Source organism: Maniola hyperantus, chromosome 1, assembly GCF_902806685.2.
Source record: "Maniola hyperantus chromosome 1, iAphHyp1.2, whole genome shotgun sequence".
Taxonomy (NCBI): domain Eukaryota; kingdom Metazoa; phylum Arthropoda; class Insecta; order Lepidoptera; family Nymphalidae; genus Maniola; species Maniola hyperantus.
The window spans coordinates 2,095,459-2,123,015 of NC_048536.1; the positions used below are offsets into that span (position 1 = coordinate 2,095,459).

Below are 27,557 nucleotides of genomic sequence, written 5' to 3' on the forward strand. Positions count from 1 at the left end.
ATTATTGAAGTAAGTCCACCCAGTGAATACGCCCCCTAACTGTCACTCTGGGCTATAGGCTGGCGTTAATTTTCCGTCCATCTATTTTGTTTAGTCTGGGATATTTTTGCAAAATAAAAATCTTTCAAAATCCTGCATATTTTTAAATTATTAATTAGTAAGTACTTATAAAGGTTGTTACCAGAACGCTAGCAAAAATGAAGACAGGTGATAGTACTGACGATTACTTACTGATAAGATATTACAAAAAAGAACGCGAAAAAAACTCTTATATTTTGTAAAAGTTTACGATATATTGAAAATAAAACATTTGAATGACGCTAGAGGTCAACGAACTAGGCCACTCGGAGTCAATGCCGCGTCGTCGGCGGGGCATTGGCCCGAGTTTTGCACGCTATAGGTACCTACATTGCGGGTTTGAAAGATACTAAATCAATAAAACTACAAAATGAGGCAAATGTTGTGTTTAGATAGTATAACAATAACGCTAAATTTTTGCTAGCGTACTGGTTACATATACATAATAAGTATACTTATTGTACTATTGTTTTAAATGGCTTACATTCGTAAGGGTCGAACTATGCTACACTATGCGAAGCATATATCGGGCTGTATTCAATGATATAATAATATTATAATAGGCTGTACCCAACAGTCAATAGCTTTACTAGGGTACAGGCAGGTACAGGCATGTCAATCTACACCCTACGGGCCCAGTGGCGTGCACAGGGTTTGAAGCCAGGGTAGGCATTAGTTAGGTAGGAACCTGTTTACTGGCAGGTCATAATGAAAAATATGGTCATAATGATAAATAGCTTACAACTGGGGTAAGCAGTGCATTTATGCCTCTATGACCTGCACGCTACTGCCTATGGCCTACCCGCGGTAAGAAGTTAGTACAGCGCTCGCTCTCTGTTGTGTAATTCCTACAAATGATAGAGACAAAAACCCCGTGGGCGCTAACCATTTTGAGTCACCGACCAATCACGAACGAAACTATGTTTTCGAATGGTTTTAAAAACATTTTCGAATTGATATTTTTTGAAAACATGTTTTGATTGGTTAGTGACTCAAAATGGTTAACGGCCACTGAGATTTTTGCATCTATCACTCAAGTTTGGGAGTACGTAAACACGAAGTTTTATTGAAATTGGTTTTATATCAATCGAATAAAACGGGTTTTTCTCCTAATGGTCGTGTAAAAAATGCGTATTTTGAGGAAATTTCGCGATTTTTTGTATCGAGCCAAATTGTACTAATCCTGTTTTGGCTCTCGTAATTCACTAAAGAATATCTTTAATTTTTAAAATATTAAAAAATAAATAAACAACTTTGTAGTTTTAAAGGTCAAAACTTGATTCTTTGAACATCGGAAATGTGTGTCAACACCGCTTCTGGGACGCATATCGTCTTAACCACTTGCTCCTTCTTTCTAGAATCGATTTCTAGGTCGCTAGATTTGTCTCTGGCCTTATACTACAACAAATTCACCACCACCACCGTATTACACAGCTAAATGTGAGTGTTCATGGTAATTTCACCGGAACTCTGCTCGTACAGCCTTCGCACTTGGTCGTGGGTCATTTGCGACACCGTTGGCACTTTGGCAACGCTGTTCAGCATTGGCTTTACCTGGGAAACGAAATTTCAGTTAAGTTAAGATGATATCCGAGTTTCCTGCCATGTCTAAGTTAAAATGTTGTGGGCTCTTCTCAGACTACACCGTGATATTCGAATTCTACACCACGATGTTGTCCCACTGCTTGCCGCTTAAAGCCGCAAAATTAATGTGCGGTTGGGCAGTGACCCGTTGCGCACTTTTCCATTCTAGTTTACGCCGTTGGATATCCCGGCACCAATGCAACACACGGCGTGAGTTGGTGTAGATATTACTGCTTACCACACCTTATGCAACGTTGCCAAAGTTGCCGTTCGTCTGGCTCCCGTTCAACGCCACGCTGTTGGCTCCCGGCATCGATATGAGACAGTGCGAGTTGCTTATACTACTGTTCTATACACACCTTATTGTTAGCCATGCCAATGAAGCCGATGCCAGGGTTGCCGTTGGGCAGTGCCCTGTTGGGTAGGCACTAGGCTCCCGTTCCGCACCACGCCGTTGGCTATCCGGGGTCCAGTGCAAGACATAGCTCGAGTTGCTACACTACTGCTCTTTACAGACCTTATTGCTAGCCTTGCCAATGAACCCGTTGGCAACGTTGCCGTTGGGTATGGCCCCGTTGGGCTGGCTCCTATTTCGCAGCACGCCGGTGGCTATCCCGGCTCAAATGCAAGACACAGCGCGAGTTGCTACACTACTGCTCTTTACAGACCTTATTGCTAGCCTTGCCAATGAACCCGTTGGCAACGTTGCCGTTGGGTATGGCCCCGTTGGGCTGGCTCCTATTTCGCAGCACGCCGGTGGCTATCCCGGCTCAAATGCAAGACACAGCGCGAGTTGCTACACTACTGCTCTATACACACCTTATTGTTAGCCATGCCAATGAACCCGTTGGCAACGTTGCCGTTGGGTATGGCCCCGTTGGGCTGGCTCCCATTTCGCACCACGCCGTTGGCTATCCCGACGCCGATTCGGGACACGGTGTGCGCAAATTGCTGTACTGCTGTTCCGTCTGAAGATAAAATGTTTAACTTTATTTCTTCTGAAGTTTGCTTAGGTTAGGAACACAGTTTTACTGAGGTTAGGTTACGAAAGATGTCAAGGTTATGTTCAACGCTGAGTATTTTTTTTTTAATACAATAAAACTTAAGGCTAGCCTTATCTAATTACTATATAAATCATGAATCACGCTGAGTTAAAATGAGAAATAATTAAATTTTGACAAAAGAGCCATTCGATTAATTGATAAACGCGGATCATACGAATCTCTTTAAAGAGATAATGCTATTCTTACGGTTGCTTCGCAATAAATTTACATAAACAAACAAAAAGGGGTTTGTAAAAGTAGCTGTTGCCGGATCTTCTCAGTAGAATTTTCTTTCCGAACCAGTAGTAGAAACTGACTCATGACGAGTGACTGCTATTCTACTTAAAATAAATTTGAGTTTTGAGTTTTAAACCACAACTCGCCTTTATTGTTCGATATTTGTGTCTGTGAGTTAGTGTGAGCTGACTCCGGGCGTGGTATCGCAGCGATAGCTTCTGCTTTTTCCATTTCTTCGAGAAGCACCCGCGTGAACTCCATCTGGACATCTGAGGAGTCCGTGTCTCCGTCCACCTGATAACAGCATTTGATATCTTTAAAGTTAGCCCAAAATATATCCGAGGACTGGCTGGAAATTGAAATATGACAGTCTTTCGATGTTAAAGCTTCGTTGGCGCGATTCAGGCTTCATTCATAGTTAGTGAATGAAGTTACTTTTGGCGCCATCTAGTTACATCAGTGTAAGTAACTTCGTCTCTGGTTTATACATCAGAAAAAGAAACGAGATAATCCTACCGACTGCGCCACTTCAAATATTTAAGTAAACATTCAATGATCAACTCAAGACTGTTTATGAAGAATGATCTAGAAGCATCTGCTTAACATTTATTTTATAAATACCTTACATGCATTACAAAAAGTTTCTGAAAACGCTTTCTGAAACTCTTTTCTGTAAAGGCCAGTCTAAAATTGACTTATTTAAACTGTAGGTAAACTGATTTTAAACTGTAGTCTTTCTTCTACAGTTTAAAATTGAAATTTTGCAGTTGACATCGGCGCGCGGCATTTACACAATCTATCACAAAAAATATGAACTAGATACCTATTTCATGCTGTAGAAAATGTAAGGCAGTTAGTGGCCATTCGACAGCATTTAATCTTCCATTATAAAAGGGATCTTAACGTTTTCTCAGTACCCTAAATATACTCACAATCACCAGCCTATGTTGCTGGTCCAAACTCTTCAGCATAGGCAGGCTCAGTTCCCGAAACACTTCAAGTCGTCTTCTGAAAGCCGCCACCGAGTCGTCCCTACGACCTCTTCCAAGTTGCAGCTTCGAACAGTCCAGTAGGACCATACGGGGGCTGATCTTGAACTGGATTTTTTTTCTGGTATAAGCTTTTAAAGCGACTGGGTTTTGAACCAGATATTTTACGCACACATTTAGAAATAACGGATGTGTTTCCTAATTTATTGTGGAACATAAATCTATGGAGCAAAACCGTAAGGTTAGGTAAAAAAGTGAATTATTCTGTTAACACCATAATATTTTGAATAATAATTGATCCATTGTGACAATTAGTGTTTCCTGCTTTTATTTTTAAGAATTTTTGTATCTTTAATGAACTAGGCACATTTAACAATCATTCCCAGCCCAGCGTCAGCCAAAAAATTTCATCCATGCAAGTTAATCAGTAGTGTCGTAACTGTGATGATCAATTAAGTAACCAATTCCCAGTATATTTGACAGGTTCCCACTGATCATGTTTCGAATCCAGCTATCATGGAGACCAGGTTTATTAGTTACCATGTGAGCTTTTAAAGTGAACCTACCTCATTCTCAAACTCTTCCATCTGGTCCAAATCTCTGGGATACCCATCCAGCACAATCCCATGACCACTTCGAGCTGCATCATTGACAGTGGCTATGACCAACTTGGTGACCAGGTCTTTGGGTACCAGTTCTCCTCCACTCACAGCTGTTCGAGCGATGGCACCGTCTGAAGCCGGGCCTCCTCCTGCATCTGCTAATGCTCGAAGGCGTTGGCCCAAGCTGTAAATGTCAAAAAATACGACTGCAATACGGAACCCTTGGTGTGCGAGTCTGACTCGCACTTGACCGGTTTTTTTACTACATAGGCTTGCGCTTGACAGCAATGCACACACAGATGATGCAGCCTAAGCTGGAGCGCGTCTGCTAGAAGGTGCCTATTCACTCTTGTTTGAAGGTACCAATATTATAGCTAGCGGAAAACGAAAGCTGGAAGGGCATTCCATATTTTAACCTTTGAACTCCTGTAAAGTACCTGAAATGTGTCCAGCCATCCCTTTGCAGCACGGATCTCTCGCACAAGGCTGCTTTGTTGCTTCCTGGACCGCCTACCACCCACAACGTTGGAGGTATGGTGGTTGTTCCTCGAACTCTTATGACCTCAGGCTGTAAGCGTAATTTATATTATAAGATTATTTTAACTATAAGAAAACGCAACGCTAAGGAAATTGACCATGTATACAGGGTATAAACAGAACGATAGCAAAAACGACGACAGGTGATACTACTGATGATGATGATGATATGATAAAAAAATCATAAAACATCTGACTGACGCTAGAGGTCAACGAACGTTGCGTAAGTAGGCCATTCGGAGTCAATGCCACGTCGTAGGCGGGGCATTGATCCGAATCATATTGACCCCATTTATATTTGCACGCTATACATTGCGGGGTTGAAAAATACTAAATCACTAAAACTACAAAATGAGGCAAATAATTATTTGTATTGAATTGTGTTTAGGTAGTAGGTATAACAATAACGCTAGCTAAGTTTTTGCATTACAATCTCCTTCTAAAGGTCGATGTACATTACTTTCAGTCGCGTACTGTACTTACCTTAGGACTAACAACCCTCTCAACATTGCTGTTCACTGGCATAACTTTTGGGAACTGAGTAACTTTTGGCAAAGAAGGTACAGGTTCGACGCGCACTGGCACAGTTGGTACGGTCGGTGCTACAGTGGATGGCAGAGACTCATCTTCGATCTCCACGTCTTGTGTCATCATTGGTCCGTTGTTTCTCGTTGGCACCGGTTCCACGCCGACTATTTCCCCCGGTATTACTGCATACAAAAAAGAATAACATAGATACATAGATAAATTAAAATACCCAATTTAAAGTTGTGCGTTCCACTACTATTTTTTCACATTGTAGGTACAATGTACATATACCTAATAACATAATATAATTAACAATTTATAACAATATATTTTATTTTGACATAGGTACTTTTATTATTACTAACCTAAGAGCGGTTCTGTAACTTTATATTATCATGCGTAAAAAATTACTTACTCACCATTTTCACTTTTTTGTGTACAATTTCATGACAAAAGTACGATTACCTTATTTTAAAGGTGAACCGTACTTTTGACGTGACAGTTTTTTACGGAATATATGTATACCTAGGCAGGTATATGTTGTACTAGTTGCTTTTATTGATTTTGTATCAACTGATAAAAGATACAAAGGGAAGATAAATGCTGTCTCATACCATGGGGTCCAACTCCCACTCCATTCATGTTCTGGTCTTCCACTGCCCCCAATATCTGCAGGACCGCTGCCCGGAAATCTTTGTACACTTCTTCAGGATTACGTTCACCATTCACCTGTGAACAATCAAAATATTGCTATCTTATTAACCGACTTCCAAAAAAATTTGGGGACCCCCACTGTTTTTGGATGTAAAATCTGTCGGCTCAATTTTACCCGAATGAAATGTAGCCTATCAACGAATCGATTGTCACCTCATTCATTAAAATCGGTCCAGTAATTTAGCCGCTACAGTGGAACACACAAAATAGTTACAAACATACATACATATATTTACTGCTAAAATCATAACCCTTCCTTTTGGCGCAGCCGTAATCGGGTAAAAAGGAGGTGTTTCTCAATTCGGCCCGTTTTTAGGGTACCGTACCAAAATGGTAAAAATTATTAATATGGTGCGACTAGTCTCCGCCCGTCTGTCCGACCGTCCGTCTGCCACAATCGAATTTTTTTGGTGTGTGTTCACACATAAAAACACACACCGATTTCAGCGAGATTTCAAGATCGATTTGCTTTAATGAACAAATGAAGTTATCTCATCATCATCTCAACCCATCGTCAATCCACCACTGATCACGGATCTGTTCTTAAAATGAGAAAATTCACCACACTGGCCAAGTGCGGATCGGCAGGCTTCATAGTTCATACATCTTTGAGAACATTATATGGAGAGTTCTCAGGCATGTACACATCCGCGACAGGTTGAAATAGCAATCGGGGGGACGCCCCGCACACCCACGTCACCCGCGCTCGCCCGCAACAGGGGCTGTGTGTGTGTGCGGTGCGTTACCACTTACCTCCCCGATTGCCATCTCGACCTGTAGCGTACCTACTTATAGGTTTCCTCGCGATGTTTTCCTTCCCCGTTAAAGCAAATTATGGGTTGCCTAAAGCGAAAGTTGTACATATAACTCGGAAAAGTTTAAACTTTTAAATCTTTGAATAAAATATAGATAAGTATTGTAGTTTCCAATCCTAATAGGTAACATAAATTCAATTGCTATACTTGGTAAGAAACGATCAAATCTCATAAATATGACCTGAACACGTGTTCCAATTCTTACAAGTTAATTTTTGAAGGCAACAATTACGTTAACAAGCACATTTGAAGTTTTTTAATTTCCGTTTAACTTGGGTACTTAGCTAGTCTCTAGAAATATATTAAAGGTTATATATTCTGTGGTATTAGGTTTTACCTGGTTTTACGAAGTATAATAGTCAGTACAAAATGACTCCTCACGCACTATTTTAACTCTATGAGTCAACTGTCATGTCAAAAGTACGGTTCACCTTTAAAACTTCAGACTTCCGGCGCTTTTAAAGTAAAATTCAAAAAACATCTTTTAAATATTCAAAAGTTACAGATTTAGTCAAAATTAATTTAATTTATTTATTTTACCAAATTTTACTTTCTCATCCACCTTGCGAGCTATCCTATTTTATTTTATTGTTTCTGCATAATAATATATACAAAAAAAAAACTATCGTACAATTTTCCTATTCTTACAATTTACAACATCTATTTAAATATTTTATTTCTTATTCTTCTTTTATGCTCTAAATCACTTTAAATTTAAAAACTTTAAACACTTTATTTCATTTTATTTATCCATTTACTCGCTAACTTTACATATTCTATGCCACTGACGTTTGGGTAGTATAAAAGGCGGTCACTGAAAATCAACGTTGGGGCGTCTGGTACCTCAGATGTTTGCTATAGAGGTTTGTGTCTGAGGGGCCCGACGTCTCAACACAAGCTGAGTGGCCTACCTGTTCGAGGTGTCGCACTGCTGTACAGGACGATATTGCCTACACCATGTTCCACCTATATACCTCGAATAAACATTATTCTATTCTAAAATAAGGACTAAAATCGTACTTTTGACATGAAATTTGACGCAAAGTTAAAATGACGCGTCAGGAGTTAAACTTTGCGTTGTATAAGGTACCTACATAGAGGGTAATCATTCATCTAAGGGTACCTACGTCAGTGTAATGTCCCAGCTTAGTTAATTTCAGATTTTTCGCTTGCAAGCTTTCTTATAAAGAAGAACGGTATTTATTTTACATTTTTTACGCTCATGACATCATGACAATCAACACGCACGCAAATTTACTGTAAGGTAAGGTACGTTCACAAGTAGGTACTGTTGTAGATAATTTTTTTTGTAAAAGAATATTAGCCATGCTAATCAGGACTAATATTCCCCTTTCCCCTCCAACTAAGCGTAAAGCTTGTGCTAGTTGTAGGTACGACAATAGTGCAACGGGTGGGGTTTGAACCGCCGACCTTTCGGCATTCAGTCTGTTCCTCAACCGTTGAGCTATTGAGGCTCGAATTAGAAAATATTGTACTAAAGTAGGCCCCATTGGCACAGGCCATCGAGTTATCACTTGAACCAACCACGGTAAAATTATTTTTTAACGAATCAAATCATACATTCAGCTCGCTTCGAATGCAGGTCTCGGAACACGCCCCCGTCTCGAATGAAAAAGAAACAAACTTATCTATAATGTAGTGAACCTTTTATAGTCTATAAATCGGAACGTCCCACAGAATTCAGATTGAGTATAGAGGTAATAAATGCACGTTAGCTTATCGCCTCGCAGATGTCCAGTAAAACATCAGTGCCCGTTATTGTATAAACGGAACGTTTTGAAAACAGCTAAAGCGAGCCGAGTAAGCGGTGATAAAATGGACATTGGTTAAGAAGTCGCGTCGGTCTCCTTTTTTTTAAATTCAGATACAAGTTAGCCCTTGACTGCAATCTCACCTGGTGGTACGTGATGATGTTATAGTTAATTTACGCTGCTTTCGATACTAGAGACAAGAGATATTATTGTGCTTTAGAACTACATATTTTAGTTTGAGTAGCTCACTCTCCTATCCTAAGAGACTTGAAGCGTTGGAAAACTCTACTTGGTGGACTGACAGTCGAGCGATTGCTACTGGGTGCAAAGCGGCATAAGACTATGTTCTTTGGAGATCTTTGCAAAAGACCTTTCTCCAGCTGTCGAATATCTAGAGATTGAAAGTTGAGACGACGACAAAATATGAGTAGGTAAATTTCGTCAAAATTAGCTAAACGTATGGGCCGTGGAAAGCTAGCAGACAGACAGACATGCACTTTACAATTTTTTTATTGTACAGACTAGCGCTTGTCTGCAATCAGACCAGGTGGCAAGTGATGATGCAATAATATTATTGTTAAGTATGGATTATTTGCACATGCGTTACTTGGAAACACTCTCTTCAAGCGGATACCATTTCTATAAGTTATTTGAAATTCGGTGAGTAGAGCCTTACAGGCTAGTCCAGAATATTGAAGGCATTAAATTTTCACCGCCTACCTCGCAGCTGGTCTGTCACACGTCCTCGACTCGCTGTGGTATTACCTTCCCATACTTAAGTATTGTTGTGTGATGTGACCGCCAACGGCCAAACGATTGATTCATAAATTCAATGAAACTTTAATGATCCAAACGCACTTAAGCTGCGCAGCGCAACGCGGCAGCGGCTTGCTCCGTACAAACTCATATCAGTACCCTTATTATGTCAGTACCCTTATTAGTCAGTACCCTTATTATAAATGCGAAAGTGTGTTTGTTTGTTGGTTTGATGATTTGTCCTTCAATCACGTCGCAACTGAGCAACGGATTGACGTGATTTTTTCCATGGATATAGTTAAAGACCTGGAGATTGGCATAATATAGGCTACTTTTTATCCCAGAAAATCAGAGTTCCCCCGGGATTTTTAAAAACCTAATTCCACGCGGATGAAGGCGTGGGCATCAGCAGCTAGTAAAAAATAAATAAATAAAATAATCTTGATGATCTCCCTGGCGCAGTGGTGAGCGCTGTGGTCTTATAATGTAGTTGGTACCGGGTTCGATTCCCGGCAGGGGCAATTTGGGTTATTTATATTTTCTAAATAGTCTCTGGTCTTGGTGGGAGGCTGCGGCCGTGGTTAGTTACCATCCTATCGGCTAAGCCGTACCACTTGGCTTTCCGGTACGATGCAGTGTAGAAACTGATCAAGGTTTAATAAAACTGCCATACCCCTTTCAAGTTAGCCCGCTTCAATCTTAGACTGCATCATCACTTACCATCAGGTGAGATTGTAGTCTAGGGCGAACTTGTAACGGAACAAAAAAAAATTGATTTGATTTCAAACCAACAAACAATGGAGCCTGATATAAAAGAACAATCCCTCAGCCATTATTAATAATTATTGTAAGGCATCGATTTTTCTGAATCATCAGGCGTTACAAACATATTTTTCGTTCGTCGAAATGTTATTACCACGCACAAAGTGGGTAATGGGCCGATGTGAGGGTCTATTGAACTAAATAAATAAACAGGTTCAACGGTCCTTCGAAAATTAAATAGGGTGTTTATTAGATAGAATATCTGGGTAGTATTAGTGGTAAGAACTAAGAAAGCCGCGGTGACCTAGTTGAATCGGTCATCTGACTGACTGACTGATCTAACAGCGCGCAGCTCAAACTACTGGACGGATCGGGCTGAAATTTATTTAGCTTCGTCAAAGCGTCATATATTTTGTAAACATCTCCTTTATAGGAATGCATTAGGTGTATCGATCATGAGCGAGTTCATACTCCGACTTGCACGTGGCCGGTGGCCGATTTTCGGATGGCTGTGCCCATAAACCTTTTTGAGGGCTGGATCCGCGCCTGGTTTGAGCTGTGTGTTGATAGATCTGTCAGTCAGTCAGTCAGTCAATTAGCTTTTCCTTTTATACAAATAGACTAGCTTATACTCGCGACTTCGTCCGCGAGAACTGTACTAATTTTACAAAATTTTCGAAAATCATCTTTCTTAGCGGATGGCTTCTTCATAATAACTATCTGCATCAGCTCGATCCATCCAGTGGTTTGTGCTGTGCGTTGATAGATCGGTCAGTCAGTAGCTTTTCCTTTTATGTACCTACTCATTACATAAAAAAACCCTCGCAGCTTTAGTTTTAAGTAGGTACGTATTAATTATCCCCACTATATTATTATCTTACAAATTAAAATTTTGACCATCAGTGAGCGTAAAATTTTACCTGTTCTGTATAAATAATTTCAGTTTGAGTACTTATATATAGAGATTTTATTACAGGTGGTCGAAAATTAACCCTTGTATAAATTAATTAATGAGAAGGGTTTTGACCGCCGCGTTGTTAGGTGCCGCTTTACCGGAAAAGTTATCGCCTCACAATTTGACGTTCTGGGTAACTATAATACACAATTTGACGTTCTGGGTAACTATAATACACAATTTGACGTTCTGGGTAACTATAATACACAATTTGACGTTCTGGGTAACTATAATACACAATTTGACGTTCTGGGTAACTATAATACACAATTTATGGTTCCGGCAATATGCTGCGGACAAATAGGTAGGTCAAGAGTGAAATAAACTGCTGAATTGTGTTATCAGTTCTCAAATCTTATCAGCCATCAGGTGAGATCGCTATCTGAGATTTTACTTAGGATTTCCTTTGAGTCTCCCCCGTTTTTAGGGTTCCGTACCTCAAAAGAAAAAACGGAACACTATATAGGATCACTTTGTTGTCTGTCTGTCTGTCAAGAAACCTGGTACTTCCCGTTGACCTAGAATCATGAAATTTGGCAGGAAGGTAGGTCTTATAGCAGACATGAGGGGAAAAACTAAAAAACCGTGAATTTGTGGTTACATCACATGAAAAACATTAAAATGTGTTCATCAACAAATATTGCTATTTTCAACTTTCAATGTAAGATACAGTAGTACCAAGTGGGGTATCATATGAAAGGGCTTTACTTGTACATTCTAAAACTGATTTTTATTTATTATAAGCCATAATAGTTTTTGATTTATCGTTCAAAATGTCGATAAAATACGATTGTAGTACGGAACCCTCAGTGCGCGAGTCTGACTCGCACTTGGCCGGTTTTTTGTTTTCATTACTTATATCAATTGAAGTGACAATAGGCAGGGCACATAAGTAGTTCGAAAAACTAATAGATGTTGGGGTCCCAAGGTGCTGGAATGGCGACCACCGGAAAGCGCAGCGTTGGGAACCTCCCACTATGACTAAGTAGACGGACGACATTATGCGCGTACGCAAGACGACGGCGTGTGGAAGTTCCTACAAGGGATATATTATTATGTCCAGTAAAGAAGTCTATCGGTTGATGATGAAGGTGAAGATGATGAAAATTTAAAAAAAAAAACCTATCGATATGCGTTGGCTTTTGTAAGTGTGGTTCCAGCATTAGTAAGACATTGGCAATGTACCTGACCGTACATCAGTGATATGGCATTACTCGGTCGATACTCGATAATGGTCGCGGCGATGTTTTATTGATGCGTATCGATTACGTTGCGAGCTACGTTACGTATCCGTAGTGTCACGTCACAGAGGGCAATTGCATAATGCTGTCACAATCAACATGATTATCATGATACTCAAACTCAAACTCAAATTATTTATTCAGAATAGGTAAATTTTTACGCTTCCTGATTGTCCAAATTTTTATTTGTAAGATGATATTATAGTGGTGATAAATAATTAATACGAGGGGTACACCCTTTTCTTCGCGCATTGACTGTCTGTAGAACCAGCGTGTCCGTCTGTACATATAAAATACTAGTTAATGCACACGACTTTATCCGCTTGGATTTAGGTTTTTGAAAATACCGTGGGAACTTTGATTTTCCGGGATAAAAAGTAGCCTATGTCCAGGTACTATAACCACCGTTGTTCCGTAGCACCGTGATTGAAGGACCAACTAACAAATCAATAATAATCTAACAAACCAACGAACAATTAATAAACTTTCGCAATTATAATTATATGTAGGAGAATACAAAAAGATAATTTTTAGGGTTCTGTACCTCAAAAGAAAACGGAACCCTTTTAGGATCACTTCTTTGTCTGTGTGTCTGTCTGTCCGTCTGTCGTGTCTGTCGAGAAAGCCTATTGGGTACTTTCCGTTGACCTAGAATAATGAAATTTGCAAGGTGTTTAATAAAAATTTAATTAAATGTGTGCATGAAAAATAATTAGTATTTTCTATTTTCAAAGTACGTAACTAGGTATACTTACCAAGTGGGTTATCAAATGAAAGGGCTTTACCTGTATATTCTAAAACTTTTAGATTTTTATTTATTTTTATGTTTTGTTTTAGATTTATCTTTTCTACCTACATGGAAAGTAATTCGCTCAGTAACTAGTTTCATTTATTACAGTTTAATAACTTTATTAGGGAAAAAGTCATAAAAGCGATTCTTTCATCGATTTAACATGGCCGCAAAAAATACATACTCAAAGTTGTTTCGTTCTAAGTAACTTTATTAAGAAAAACGCTACTAAACAAATATGCATATATGTTGCATTTTACATGCTTCTTTGCTTATAGTGCATTCATTATTAACTGGCGTGTATCCACTTGAGACCGTCATTAGCAATAACAATAGGATTACATTCGACATGCCACGTAAACAATAGGGTAATAAACCAAACACTCATAGAGCCGTTTCATTTTAAAGGAGCCGGTTCAACCATAAGGTTTAATATTTTGTTGCAAACCAACCAGTGTTGATACTTTTGAATTCACCCACTCCGACTTAATACTATTGTTATTGCTAATGACGGTCTCAAGTGGAAACACGCCAGTTAATATTGAATGCACTATACTTACAAAAGGAAATCGTCACAATAATTGGACATAAAAAATGTATGCACACAACGACGGCTTACTTGACTGACGATTTTCTTATATAATATGCAAACCTGCCGCTTGCTAACAGACATTTTCTTTAATACACCCTTAATTATGTGTTATGAGGATTATTTTTAAGGCACTAAGTATTGCTTTGATAATGCCTCGTTTCAATTTATATGAATTTTGTAGCGACTTAAAACGGTTTGAAAGACTTTACTTACGACCTTTTGAAACCACTTTAATGCGATTCAACTTTGTTACAACTTGCAACTTTCACCTTTATAGTCAGTTTTTAAGGTTCCGTACCCAGAGGGTGCCCTATTACTAAGACTCCGCTGTCCGTCCGTCTGTCACCGGGCCGTATCTCGCGAACCATAAAAGGTAGAGACCTGAAATTTTCACAGAATGTGTATTTCTATTGCCGCTATCAAATACTAAAAATTTCAAAATTGGCACTTTGAAAATTTACAAAAATTAAAGAGTTATTTCTTCTACGATAGTACGGAACCCTTTCTGTGCAAGTCCGACTCGCACTTGATCGTTTTTTTATAAAAATAATTAATGGTAATCGTATTATGGATAATATTATGATTACTTCTTTTATTTTATGAGCTATTGTAGTATGAGTATTTGGGTTTTCGGTCACAAATGAAGAAATAAGTACGTGTTTCAGGATTTTTGGAAAATTTGCCCATAAGGGTGGTAAAATAGGGGATGAAAGTTTGTATGGGATAGTTTTAATTATTGATATTATTAACTTGAAATTTGGAAAGTAGGTTTGAGGTTAGATGTCAGCTAAGAAACGAGTATGAGAAAATCCCCCCTCCCCCCCTAAAGGGATTAAATAGGGGTTGGAAGGTTATATGTGTTATTCGGTGCTGGTGCAGGGTGCGCGTCCTGATGTTATGTTTGTTTCTGAAAAAAAAATGCCATTTGTTTCCTGTAGGCCACGCGGGCGAAGCCGCGGGCAGAAGCTAATCTAAATATATTAAACGAAAAGGTAACTGAATAACTGACTGACTGATCTATCAACGCACAGCTTAAACTACCGGACGGATCGGGCTGAAATTTGGCATACAGATAGCTATTATGACGTAGGAATCCGCTAAGAAAGGATTTTTGAAAATTCAACTCCTGAAGGGGTGAAATAGGGGTTTGAAATTTGTGTAGTCCTCGCTGACGAAGTCGCGAGCATAAGTAAGTAAATCACTAATGCTCATACATAATATGTTTATCTAATCGACTTTTATATTTTTTATCATAATTTATATTATTTATAGATACTATATATTATCTATTCGTTTAATCTGCTGGTCGATTTCATAATACCTGCGATCTGCATTAATCATTATTACAATCTCAATTGTTGTGATTGGCTGAATTTGTGCGATTCGTGTTGCAACAAGGCATTGTAGCCAATAGTGAGCGAGCGTCAACCAATCAGAGTTGATTGCGATCGTGACATTCGTGCTGTCATTCTACCGCAATCGCGCAGCAGGATACGATTTCTACTTTAGGTAGAACATACAACCGGCCCATTAGCTCAGTCGGTTCTAGAGCGTCGTGCTAATAACGCGAAGGTCGAGGGTTCAATCCCCTCATGGGCCAGATCCTTTTTTTATCACAAAATATAAATAATGGGCTACTTGACTCATATCTAATTTCGTCCAATAAATCATTATTTATTATAGTATTTTGCTTAAGACAACGAAATATATCAATAACAATTATTAAAAACGCAGGATGGATATATAAATCCAATTTTAAAAAATACAGTTTTTTATTTTTATTTGAAACGTAGAAAACGCTGTCAGCCATGATGTGAAGTCATTAAATATGTAAACAAAGAAATGTCATCCCTATGTCACGCGGGGACTAACGTAGTATCCATATATATAAAATTTAGAGTCCTGACTAACTTATATATCAACGCACAGCCTAAACATCTAAACAGCTGGTCCTAGATACATGAAATTTGGTGGGTGTGTTCTTTGTAGGTAAAGAGAAGGTATCCACTAGGAAAGGATTTTTGAAATTCCACCCCTGAGTGGGTTAAATGGAGGTTTGAAATTTATGAAGTCCACGCGGGCGAAGTCACGAGCATAAGCTAGTTTTTATATATTTCTAAAAACTCATAGTAAACGTAAAAAAATATCGTTTTCTCTTTATAAATTGAATAAGTTATTACAACAAAGTGATCTTTGCAAAAATAAATTTGGGTTGAAGTCGTTAGTCATATAGGATCCCTTTAAGCAAGTCTTCGCGTGTTACGTATATTTATTTCACTGGGCACTCTAATCCACAACTTTCCTGTGGTCTTTATCGATGCGTTTTTTTACATTCTCGGATGATACAATAACGAAAATTACTATATTTTTCATGTACACTAGTATAGAAGTCATGTTTATTAAACTTTGGGAGGTTATGCTGTTGTTTACAAATGCATGACGTCAGAGCACAGATAATCTATCGGCCAAACATGGCCGACAGTGTTTTCACCTGTCTAAGAAAAATATATTTTTAAATGAAAGTTTTACGGTTTTTAGGGCGCAAAAAAATATAGTGTTAATTTTTTTGATATAATAGCACAAATATTAACTATTTAAGACCAACTTTAAAAAAGTGTCAAGTAGCCTATTAATTCTTTTTGAGTTCATGGAAAATCGTTTTATTATTTGTAGCAGATTTTCCTAAGAATTTTACGACGATCCGATAAAATGCCCTTTCAAAGTTAAATACAGGATAGCAGCCGAGTCCGAGCTGGATAGCTCTCTTGTAGGGACTTCCACACGCCATGGTCTTGCGCCGACTGAATTCAGCGATTCCCTGTCCCTGTTATGATGCTCGTTTGATATGATATCGTTCATCCACCTAGTGGAGTGTCTTCCAACGCTGTGCTTTCCGGTGCGAGGTTGCCATTCCAGCACCTTGGGACCCCAAAGTCTATCGGTTTTTCGAGCTATGTGCGATGCCTATTGCCACTTCAGCTTCGCAGCCCGCTGAGCAATATCAGTTATTCTGGTTTTTCTACGGATCTCCTCATTTCAATTTAATCCCGTAGAGAAACTCCAAGCATAGCTCTCTCCATCGCCCGCTGAGATTTAAAAAGAGAACTTACCGAAATAAGCATGTTGCTCTGGTCGAAGTAGTCGGCGACAGGGATGACGTTCTTGTAGAAGTTGTTGAGCTCCATCCGTGCCAGACTGAGCACGACGTGCCCCAGCCGTGCTCCGTACTCGATCTGCCGCTCCAGGACCCTTTGACGCCAGCTCACCAGTACTACGCCGCTTATTGTCTGGATCTACCGACAAATAAATAAATATCTACAGTTTAAGTCTGTGCCACACCGTTGTAAACAAGGCCTCCATATCGGTCTCTACCGGTTTACAACAAAAAAAATCAGCTCGCACTGCCAAGAGTCACTGGTAGAGATCTCTCATAGAGATAAGTGCTTCTCTGTCCATTTTTACGCTCTTTTTCTTTTTATTGTAAATGTTTTTACAATAAAAAGAAAAATAATTAGTAGTAAATATAAACACCCTTTCGTCTTCAGGCATTGCAAAATTGACAACCGAGGTAATTTGCTAACTTGTTTTGTTTTTTTTTTTTTTTTTTAAATTCAGATACAACATAGCCCTTGACTGAAATCTTACCTGGTGGTAAGTGATGATGCAGTCTAAGATGGAAGCGGGCTAACATGGAAGGGGTATGGCAGTTTTATTAAACCCATGCCCCTTTGGTCTCTACACGGCATCGTTCCGGAATGCTAAATCGCTTGGCGGCACGGCTTTGCCGGTAGGGTGGTAACTAGCCACGGTCGAAGCCTTCCACCACCAGAAATTTAGAAATTATAAAATTCCAAACCCCTGCCAGGAATCGAACCCGGGACCTCCCACTAATAAGACCACAGTGCTTACCACTGCGCCAGGGAGGTCGTCAAAGTCATTTGACATTGTTTGGTTCTACATTTCTGCTTCACTGAGCGATATGAATATAATATTTCAAAGCAAACCTTCAATGAATTAAAGATGAGTTTGGTAGCTTTCTCTGCAGTGGATCACTCATCACTGATTTAAGCACCCTCACATGAGATGAGAAGTTACATAACATTACATGATAGAATTTTCTAGATATCCTTGTGTTATAACCTCCACACAATTTCCATGACTCATTATGACATTACCATACATAGTCCTGGCTGCGTTTTAACATCGTCGCGTGTGTGTTTAATCTATTTATCTACACATAGGTATGGCCAGATACTATCGGCAACGCCACTTTCATTGTCATGGGCGGGCGGTCGATTATTTTATTTACCATCCCTTTCATTATAAATGGACTGTCTATTCCTCTTCACACCTTGTGTTAAAAAAAACCGCCCGAGTGCGAGTCAGACTCGCACACGGGTACAGTCGTATTTTTTCGAAATTTTGCACGATAAATCAGAAAATAATATGCATAAAATAAATAAAAATCTGGTTTAGAATGTCCACAGGTAAAACCCTTTCATATGATACCCCACTTGGTGCAGTTTAGGTATCTTACTTAGAAAATTAAAAATACTAATTATTTATTTATGAACACATTTCAATTTTTTTTGTGATGTAACTACAAATTCACAGTTTTCGTATTTATTCCTTTACTTGTGCCATAAGACCTACCTACCTATCAAATTTGATGATTCTAGGTCAACGGAAAGTACCCTATTTGATGATAAGTATAAGTCTGAGAAGAGCCCACAACAAACTCAGTCGGGTATTCTAAGCCGATCTTGAAGATAGATAGGTACCTAGACCTATCTGCCTATTGTGGTTGTGCCAATCAATTCACGCAGGGTTGGCATTTGCCATTACTTCTCAGTCCCCATAGAGCTATTAGTATTTAATTCCATTAGGTAGCCCTTTAGACGCATTTTTTTCTACAACGTCTTTACAGCTCTATTATAAGGTACGCTTACACGGGCAATCTAAATTCCTCAATTCCAGGCGATTTAATCAATTATGACGTCACGACCGCATGAAGCAATTTACTGCAATATCCAGCAATATCTGAAAATTTGATCAATGCTATGCAAAATAAATGCTTCAGATTGCTCCACTTATTGCTGTAGATTGATCCATACGTGTTGCCGTGCAACAAATTGCTTTAAGAATTGCCCATGTAAGCGGACCATTATACCTACGAGTAGGTCTACGACTCACAGGTCACAATATGAGCGTCAAAATAATAGAATCGATAAACAGAAACCCAAATATCCGGTAATATTGTTGTCGTAGGTCGGACCACCGAAAATGCGTTCTGTTTAATTTGATTGTGGTCATATTGTGGTATACATTTGACGACCTCCCTGGCGCAGTGGTGAGCGCTGTGGTCTTAATAGTGGGAGGTCCCGGGTTCGATTCCTGGCAGGGGTTTGGAATTTTATAATTTCTAAATTTCTGGTCTGGTCTGGTGGGAGGCTTCGGCCGTGGCTAGTTACCACCCTACCGGCAAAGCCGTGCCGCCAAGCGATTTAGCGTTCCGGTACGATGCCGTGTAGAAACCAAAGGGGTATGGGTTTAATAAAAATTGCCATACCCCTTCCAGGTTAGCCCGCTATCATCTTAGACTGCATCATCACTTACCACCAGGTGAGATTGCAGTCAAGGGCTAACTTGTATCTGAATAAAAAAAAAAAAAAAAATACATACCTACGATTCATCGATACACTACTAGATACTACATACGTAGATTTCAACCCAATTGCCGGACAGCTCGTGAAGTTCCAGCGAAAAGAACAAGAAAGAGGGTAGTTCGCTGCTGCCCTTGACAGCTGGAAATTCATCTCTCGTAGCACCGCAGTCCCGTCATGACCACGACCATGACATAGTATTTTCAATTGGATTGAAATATCTAAATATACAAAAGGAAAAGGTGACTGATTGACTGACTGACACTGACAAAAAGGTGGTGGTGGTGGTATCTTTCAACGCATAGCTCAAACTACTGGACGGATTATTATGACCTAAGCGTCCGCTAAGAAAGGATTTTTGAAAATTCAACCCCTAAAGGGGTGAAATAGGGGTTTGAAATTTGTATAGTCCACGCGGAGTCACGAGCATAAGCTAGTCGACAAATAACAACATCAAATTAATCGTGGTATGTACCCGTTATCTACATTAAAGTTTGTTGTAAAAAACCACGAAATAAGCTTAAAATCATTAGATACCCAAATAGTTCCACACGTCTATAATGAGTTGAGGTTACTCTCTGTATCTATGATGCCCTTGACACACTACAGCGGTAGATTTTTGTCCGTCTGTCCTTTTCCAAATCGATTAATGTAGGTAAGTAGTAGATAAGTAGGTACCTACGTGCAACGATATAACTAGACGAAAGGTCAGTCATCCAGGTATAATAAAACTAGCTGATGCCCACGAATTCGTTCGCGTGGATTTAGGTTTTAAAATTCCTGTGGGAACTCTTTGGTTTTCCGGGATAAAAAGTAGCCACGTAAAAAGTAGTAGGTCACTCTCCAGATCTTTATTTATACCGTTAAAAAAACACGTCAATCCATTGCACCGTTGCGACATGATTGAAGAACAAACCAACAAACCAACAAACAAACACACTTTCGCATTTATAATTAGAGTACTGATACTTTATTGCACACAAGCAAACATAATAAAAAACATATAAGGATCTTAATCTAATAGCTGTAGCATGTAAAGGCGGCCTTATCGCTAAAGCGATCTTCAGGCAACCTTTTAACTATTGAAAAGGCACCTTTTAGGTAGGTATTGGAAATCATACAATCTCACACTAGGTCTTTAAACATTTACCTATTGAAAAGCTAATTCGTTTTACATATGAAAAGATAGTCATTAAAACATCGGCGTTCCTAGATTATCGATGTTTAGTTCTTTTTATAGTTTTTTAATTTATTTCTTTAGAATTACATGGTTAGTCATCTAGTAGGTAGGTACCAATCGCAAATTATATTTTCCTATGAATCCAGCAAGCTTTTTCCATGAAATTTTCTTCATGGAAGATACTAAGACCTATTTAGCTTCAACAAGGAATAATGAATTTAGAAGAAACTTATAAAAAACTTACTTATAAAAAAATTAAAATGTTCTTCTTAATAAATCGTCATTTTTAGAGTTCCGTACCTCAAAAAGAAAAAAAGGAATCCTTATAGGATCACTTCGTTTTCTGTCTGTCTGTCCGTCTGTCGTGTCTGTCAAGAAACCCTATAGGCGTTGACCTAGAATCATAAAATAAGGCAGGTAGGTAGGTCATATAGCAGACATGAGGGGTAAAATCTAGAAGCCGTGAATTTGTAGTTATATCACAAGAAAAAAAATTAATATGTGTTCATGAATAAATAATTAATAATATGTTCAATTTTCAAAGTAAAATAACTATAATAAGTAGAATATCATAAAGGGCTTTACCTGTAGGTACATTTTAAAACAGATTTTTATTTATTTTTATGCATCATAGTTTTTGAACTATCGTGCAAAATGTTGAAAAAATACGACTGTAGTACGGAACCCTCAGTGTGCGAGCCTGACTCGCACTTGGCCGGTTTTTATTCTTTCTTTCTTTTCTTTATAGATACCATAGCGCTCTCCACCAGTGAACCAGTAAAACGATAGTAAACTTACTTTGTCAGAGTATTCGGCGACGTCCCTCATGGAGCGAGGGTAGCCGGAAACCAGGTAGGTCTTGGCCGTGGGCGCCATCTTCATCTCCAGCATCAGGACCTCTGTCACCGTCTTGCTGGACAGCGTTCCGAAGTCCTGCATGTCTGACAAATAGCAATACTGATATTAGGTATACAGGTATTTTACAAACCATATAAGCTAGCTCTAAGTGCGCAAAGTATCACAACTATTCGCAATCTAGATATTTAACTTAGTTCTCTTGTTTCGCACAAGTGAAAGTTATTATGACTTTTAAAAAAATATGTAAATAATGGCCGTATGATAATATACATAGCACAGAAAACAGAAAACATCGTAGACGTAGCTACGCGACTGCTACGCCAAGTGTAGAATAACCGGTCAAGTCTCGCACACGATGGGTTCCAACTTCCACTCCATTGTACGAAAAATCTTAAACCAGTATTTAATAAAAAATTCAAGCTAATGACGGACAGCTCCATCTTGATGTTATTTAGTAAGCTTATTATACTAACGAGAAAACAATCTATAATATTTTTGTGATGTTACCACAAATACATGGTTTTCGGATTTTTTTATTTACTTGTTTGTGCTATAAGAACTAACTGTAATACGCGACAGGTCGAGACGGTAATCGGGGTATGAGACGGGGGTGGGGGGGACGCGCCGCACACCCCCCGATTGCCATCTCGCCCTGTCGCGTACTATACCTGCCTGATTAGTTAAGTCAAACGGAAGTACCCTAGAGATTTTGGTTCCTTTTGCTGGACAGATACGACAGACACGACAGGCAGACAATGAAGTTATCCTATAAGGTTTCCTTTTTTTTTGAGGTACTTATAATATAAAAAAATACAATATTATGATGACGATAAAGCTATAGATATTATAATGTATTGAGCCTCAATAGCTCAACCGGTATAGGAGTGGACTGAAAACCGAAAGGTCGACGGTTCAAATCCCGCCCGTTGCACTATTGCCTACCTACTCCTAGCACAAGCTTGACGCTTAATTGGAGAGGAAAGGGGGATATTAGTCATTTAATATGGCTAATATTCTTTATAAAAAAAAAAAAAAAAAATGTATTTATTAGAGGAGGGTGTAGCAGCTGCCGGGCTACAGGCGCTACAGCCGTAGAGGCGTAGCAACGTCGGAGTCACGTGGTCTCTTCACACGGCCCCGTACGTTGCCTGCTATAATTACAGATTCAGTTTAATTATTGACCACCTGTTATTAATTCCCTTAGATTAAGGAGCTATATGCTTTACTAGCTTATACCCGCAACTTTGTCCGTGTAGACTACACAAATTTCAAACCCCTATTTTACCCGTTTAGGGGTTGAATTTTCAAAAATTCTGTCTTAGCGGATGTCTACGTCATAATAGCTATGCCAAATTTCAGCCCGATCCGTCCAGTAGTTTGAGCTGTGCGTTGATAGATCAGTCAGTCAGTCAGTCAGTCAGTCAGTCAGTCAGTCAGTCAGTCAGTCAGTCAGTCAGTCAGTCAGTCACCTTTCCCTTTTATATATATAGATTAAAGATTATCTCTGGTATGACGTACTTTTAGATGCACAGGTAATAAGGTAATTGTCGAGCGAGTGGTGTGAAAAGTATAATAGGTACCCATAGGATTATTTGCGGATTGCAGACATTAAACAATAGATAAATAATAATCAATCTGATTATGTATTACGTGGGTACGTCAAGGTGTGTTTACACGGAGCTTCTGAATAATGCAACAAATCGATAACAATTGCTGCGACATAGCTATTAGTTTGACTCTGACCGATACACACTATCACTTCTCATTTTCTTATGAGTTCAATAATAATCTTAAATCAATGTCAACACGAAAATTAACATCGTAAGGAAACTTACATACCTAAAAGTTAAATAAATAAATAAATAAATAAAACGTTTATTTTTCAATCATATAGTTACACACATACATGGGTTTGATCTTGAACAATTAGTGCTTAATATTATGAATGTTACAAGATCAAGAACTGGCTATCCTAGCTAGATTTTTAGATCTGTTTTAAGGATAGCAAGTATAAGTTCTCCATAATGTTCTCAAAGGTGTGTGAAGTGCCAATCCGAACTTGGCCAATGCCCAATGGCCAGCGTGGTATAGCCACACCTTTGTCATTCTAAGAGGAGACCCGTGTTCATTAGTGATGATGATGATGACTCTCAAGCTGCGCATACACAAATCATCATCGTCATCATCATTGTCAACTGATAGACGACCAATTCTGGCCTTTAGGTCTCTTTTAGGGACCTTCACACGCCACGGTCTTGCGCCGCCTGAATCCAGTGGAACTTATTGGAAGATCTTCCAACTCTGCGCTTTCCGGTGCGAGGTCGCCATTGCTGGGATGACCTTGGGACCGCAACGTCTATCGGTTTCTCGAACTATGTGCCTGCCCATTGCAACTTCAGCTTTGCAACCCGTTGTCAGTTTCTCCTTCGAATCTCCTCATTGCTCATTTGATCACGTAGAGAAACTCCAACCATAGTTCGCTCCATCGCCCGCCGAGTGACTTTGAGCTTTCTTATGAGGCCCGTAGTTAGCGACCCACAGAAATACTGTTTAAATAGTAAAGGTCAACACTCACCATTCCCGATTGCGTACTGCTGCAGCAGGTCGGTCATGTTGACGTGCGCCACGCCGCGTCGCTCCTGCGCCAGCGTGTCGCAGTGTGTCACCTTGCCGCTGCCCGGCCCGCCTGCGAACGAGCCTGCCACGTCAGCCCTAAGCACTGCTCTCTACTATTACATACATCGCGATCGTCGCGCTGCGATCGTCGCGTAGCGATGCGATCAGCGCACGTTTGCGCGATCCCATAGGTCATGATTGGGCCGAACAGCCTAACGTTATAAGTGTGGCATCTTTTCCCTTCCCTACCCTACGTCTGTTTTGATGTAGCTATGAATGCAAGGATTTGAAGGAATTTTTTCTTTTTATGCGACGACTAGTTAGCGTTTGCCTATATTCCCACCACATAGTAGGAGATGGCCTAAGGAGCCAGCACATGCACATACTTTGAAGTAAGATTTTTTACACCTTTATTACCTGTTATCTCCCAAAGCCACCATGATCCAAACAAACATCCAAACAAACGTTCCTCCCAGTATTGGGGACAATACGCAGATAAACTTTCAGCTTTTATAAGATTAGGAAGGTCTGGCACGCGCTGGCTCTCTCTCTAAAACGAATGCCTACATAGTTAATAGTTTCCACGTAATACAACCATAGTACAACAAACCCTAGGTCAGTTTTGAAATATGTGCAATGACAACTTGCATGTTTGCAACAGTAACTTTTCTGTTTTTATAGCAAAATGTCTGTGTTTTTAAAAGCAGTAGAATCAACTGAACATTTCTCTGTTGTTTTAAGACGCAACGCAGTCGTCGCGAGGTCGTTAAACAAACAAAGCTTTCGATAGCACATTCTACTTTGTATGCTTCTACTACTTTATCTAATTGTATGGTACGAGATATAGCAATATGTAGATAACTTAATAAATATAGAACTTATATAAATACTTAATCAAAAATAGATAGAATGGTAGAATTTGTGAATTGGGAATCCTTCGACTTAATATGTCAGGATATATTAAGTTGAAGGTTTCCCCATTATGTACTTGGTACTGCATGGGTCCCGCTCTGGTCGGAGTGGCTGGCCATGTGCTCTCTTGGCAACTGTGCTCGTCTCCCGTCTCAATCTCCTGTACTAGAGAAGAAGGCAAGTTACCCAAGACGAAGACGACAGGAAAAGAGGGCGGCTCGAACTAGACGTGGCTGGAGTTCTGCATGGGGAACGCGGCGCCGGTCGGAGTGGCTGGCCATGCGCTCTCTTGGCAACTGTGCTCGTCTTCCGTCTCAATCTCCTGTTCTAGAGAAGAAGGCAAGTTACCCAAGACGAAGATGACAGGAACAGAGGGCGGCTCAAACTTGACGTGGCTGGAGTTCTGCATGGGGAACGCAGCGCCGGTCGGAGTGGCTGGCCATGCGCTCTCTTGGCGACTGTGCTCGTCTCCCGTCTCAAATTCTTCATTGTTTTGTTCTGGAGAAAAGTTTGACCACAATCACACCTGATCAAATCCATACTTTAATTATGTGAAAGTGTGTCTGTCTGTTTTTCTGCTAGTTTTTTGTGACTCATTTGTTTGACTGATTTTGACAAAATTTTGTAGATAGGTACAGATTTTTTTGGTACGTGCTTACATCCCGGAGACATGAATGAATACTGGATTCTGGAAAAAATCGTAGAACGAAAGATATCGCGCTAACTACAAACTTGTTCGCCACTAGCCAAGAATCATGAGCATATCCAGAAATCCCCTATTCTATAACTATAGGGATTCAATTCAACTACGTTTCACAATACATAAGTCATCACTGGTCAGGAAACTATATTCGTGCGTCGTTTCCAATTAGAGTTATTTTAGGATAACAGGCGGTCTACGCCTTAGCTTACTTCTAATAATAATAATTGTTGTACCTACGCTAATCTAAATTAACAGGCACAGTTTAATTATTTTTGTACATAAATAGCTGGTATTTGTCCTAATAGGTAAGAATTTGATTTATCTACTTTAGCATTTGTGTTCAACTGAACAAGTTTTAACTATGTGCTAGCGAAAATAAAGAAATATTTTTTGGCGCCCAACGTGGTACCTACCACATTAAAAACAAACTATAAGTAATTGTTGGAAAAGAAAATAATATATAAAAATAATAAAAAATTTAACCACTAGGTTATTTTCTTCACTACCCTTATTATAAATGCGAAAGTGTGTTTGTTTGTTAGTTTGCCCTTCACGCCGCAACGGAGCACGGACGTGTTTGTTTGCTTGGATATATTTAAAGACCTGAAGAGTGACATAGGGTACCTTTTGTCCCGGAAAATCAAAGAGTTCCCGCGGGATTTTGAAAAATGAAAATCCACGCGGACGAAGTCGCAGGCATCAGCTAGTAGTTTATAAATAAAAAATAAGATTAACTTCATTGAGTCAATTAATTTTATTTTGTGTACCAATATCAAAGAAGCACCAATTTGGCGCCCAATATGGGACCTTGTGACTTGTCTTTGAGAGTAGTCATACAAATGTGGGTATACGACCTCGAATTCGAATAAAAGAACATACTTTCTTTCAGCGAAAAATGTGTTAGCATTGATACTTTTCTATTAATTTTTAAAGTAGCTCAAGGTGTCTGACCCGGGCCAGGTAGGTACCCGCGCACTTTTTGGTAAGATCAGTGTAACCATCGTAGCATTTTAAAGAAATATATAAAAAAAATTGGCGCCCAATTTGGGACCTTGACTTACCAGTGTCTAAACAGATGCCCATATTCCATGAAGGTGAATATTTTATACAAAATTTCCTCCAAACAAACTCAAAGTCCTTGTAAAGCTTAATGCTATGTTGGCACTTATGATAAAAACGTATCAAAAACAGTCCATACGTGGACAGTGGTCACACGTGGTAAATTGTTCATCGATTGAAGGCCGCGACCTTCGTAATGGCCATCAAAAACTAAACACAAAAGTCGTTACGTACGAAAAGAAAAAACAAAAAAGAATTAACTCATCCTCGCTTCTTTTAACTGATCAACTTTTCTTTGGTTATTCGAAAGTTGTGTCTCCGGGAGAGCATTTCTGCCGGCAATCTGAATCGGGCGCGCATCGCGGGCGTCCGCCTCGGAGCAAGGATGACGCGCGACTGAACAATTTCTACTACCCTCCTGGTGGTGGGCGTCTTATTAAAAAATCATTCCATCTTTTTCACACGCATCCTTGTTAGGACGTTTGAAGGGGACGGAGGATGCAATGAATAATTAATTCTACGCCTCCCTGAATGAATGCGTGTACATTTACAGGGAAAATGCATGGTCCTT

The 27,557-nt window shown here is 39.4% G+C and overlaps 1 protein-coding gene and 1 non-coding gene across 2 annotated transcripts; one reads left to right on the forward strand and one right to left on the reverse strand.

Annotated features, from left to right (window-relative positions):
• Positions 1-1,182: 1,182 nt before the first annotated feature.
• On the reverse strand, positions 1,183-27,351 carry LOC117990039 (adenylate kinase isoenzyme 5). The gene is made up of 13 exons (XM_034977516.2): positions 26,989-27,351; positions 25,573-25,722; positions 24,272-24,382; positions 21,637-21,779; positions 17,106-17,288; positions 6,213-6,327; positions 5,554-5,780; positions 4,971-5,101; positions 4,498-4,717; positions 3,875-4,039; positions 3,129-3,236; positions 2,482-2,670; positions 1,183-1,632 (listed from the first exon to the last, which is right to left on the reverse strand). The coding sequence occupies exons 1-13, from the start codon at positions 27,008-27,010 to the stop codon at positions 1,513-1,515; spliced, it is 1,884 nt and encodes a 627-aa protein (XP_034833407.1). The 5' UTR covers positions 27,011-27,351; the 3' UTR covers positions 1,183-1,512.
• On the forward strand, positions 15,520-15,595 carry TRNAI-AAU (transfer RNA isoleucine (anticodon AAU)). Its single transcript has one exon. It is a non-coding gene; the product is annotated as a tRNA-Ile (tRNA).
• Positions 27,352-27,557: the final 206 nt, after the last annotated feature.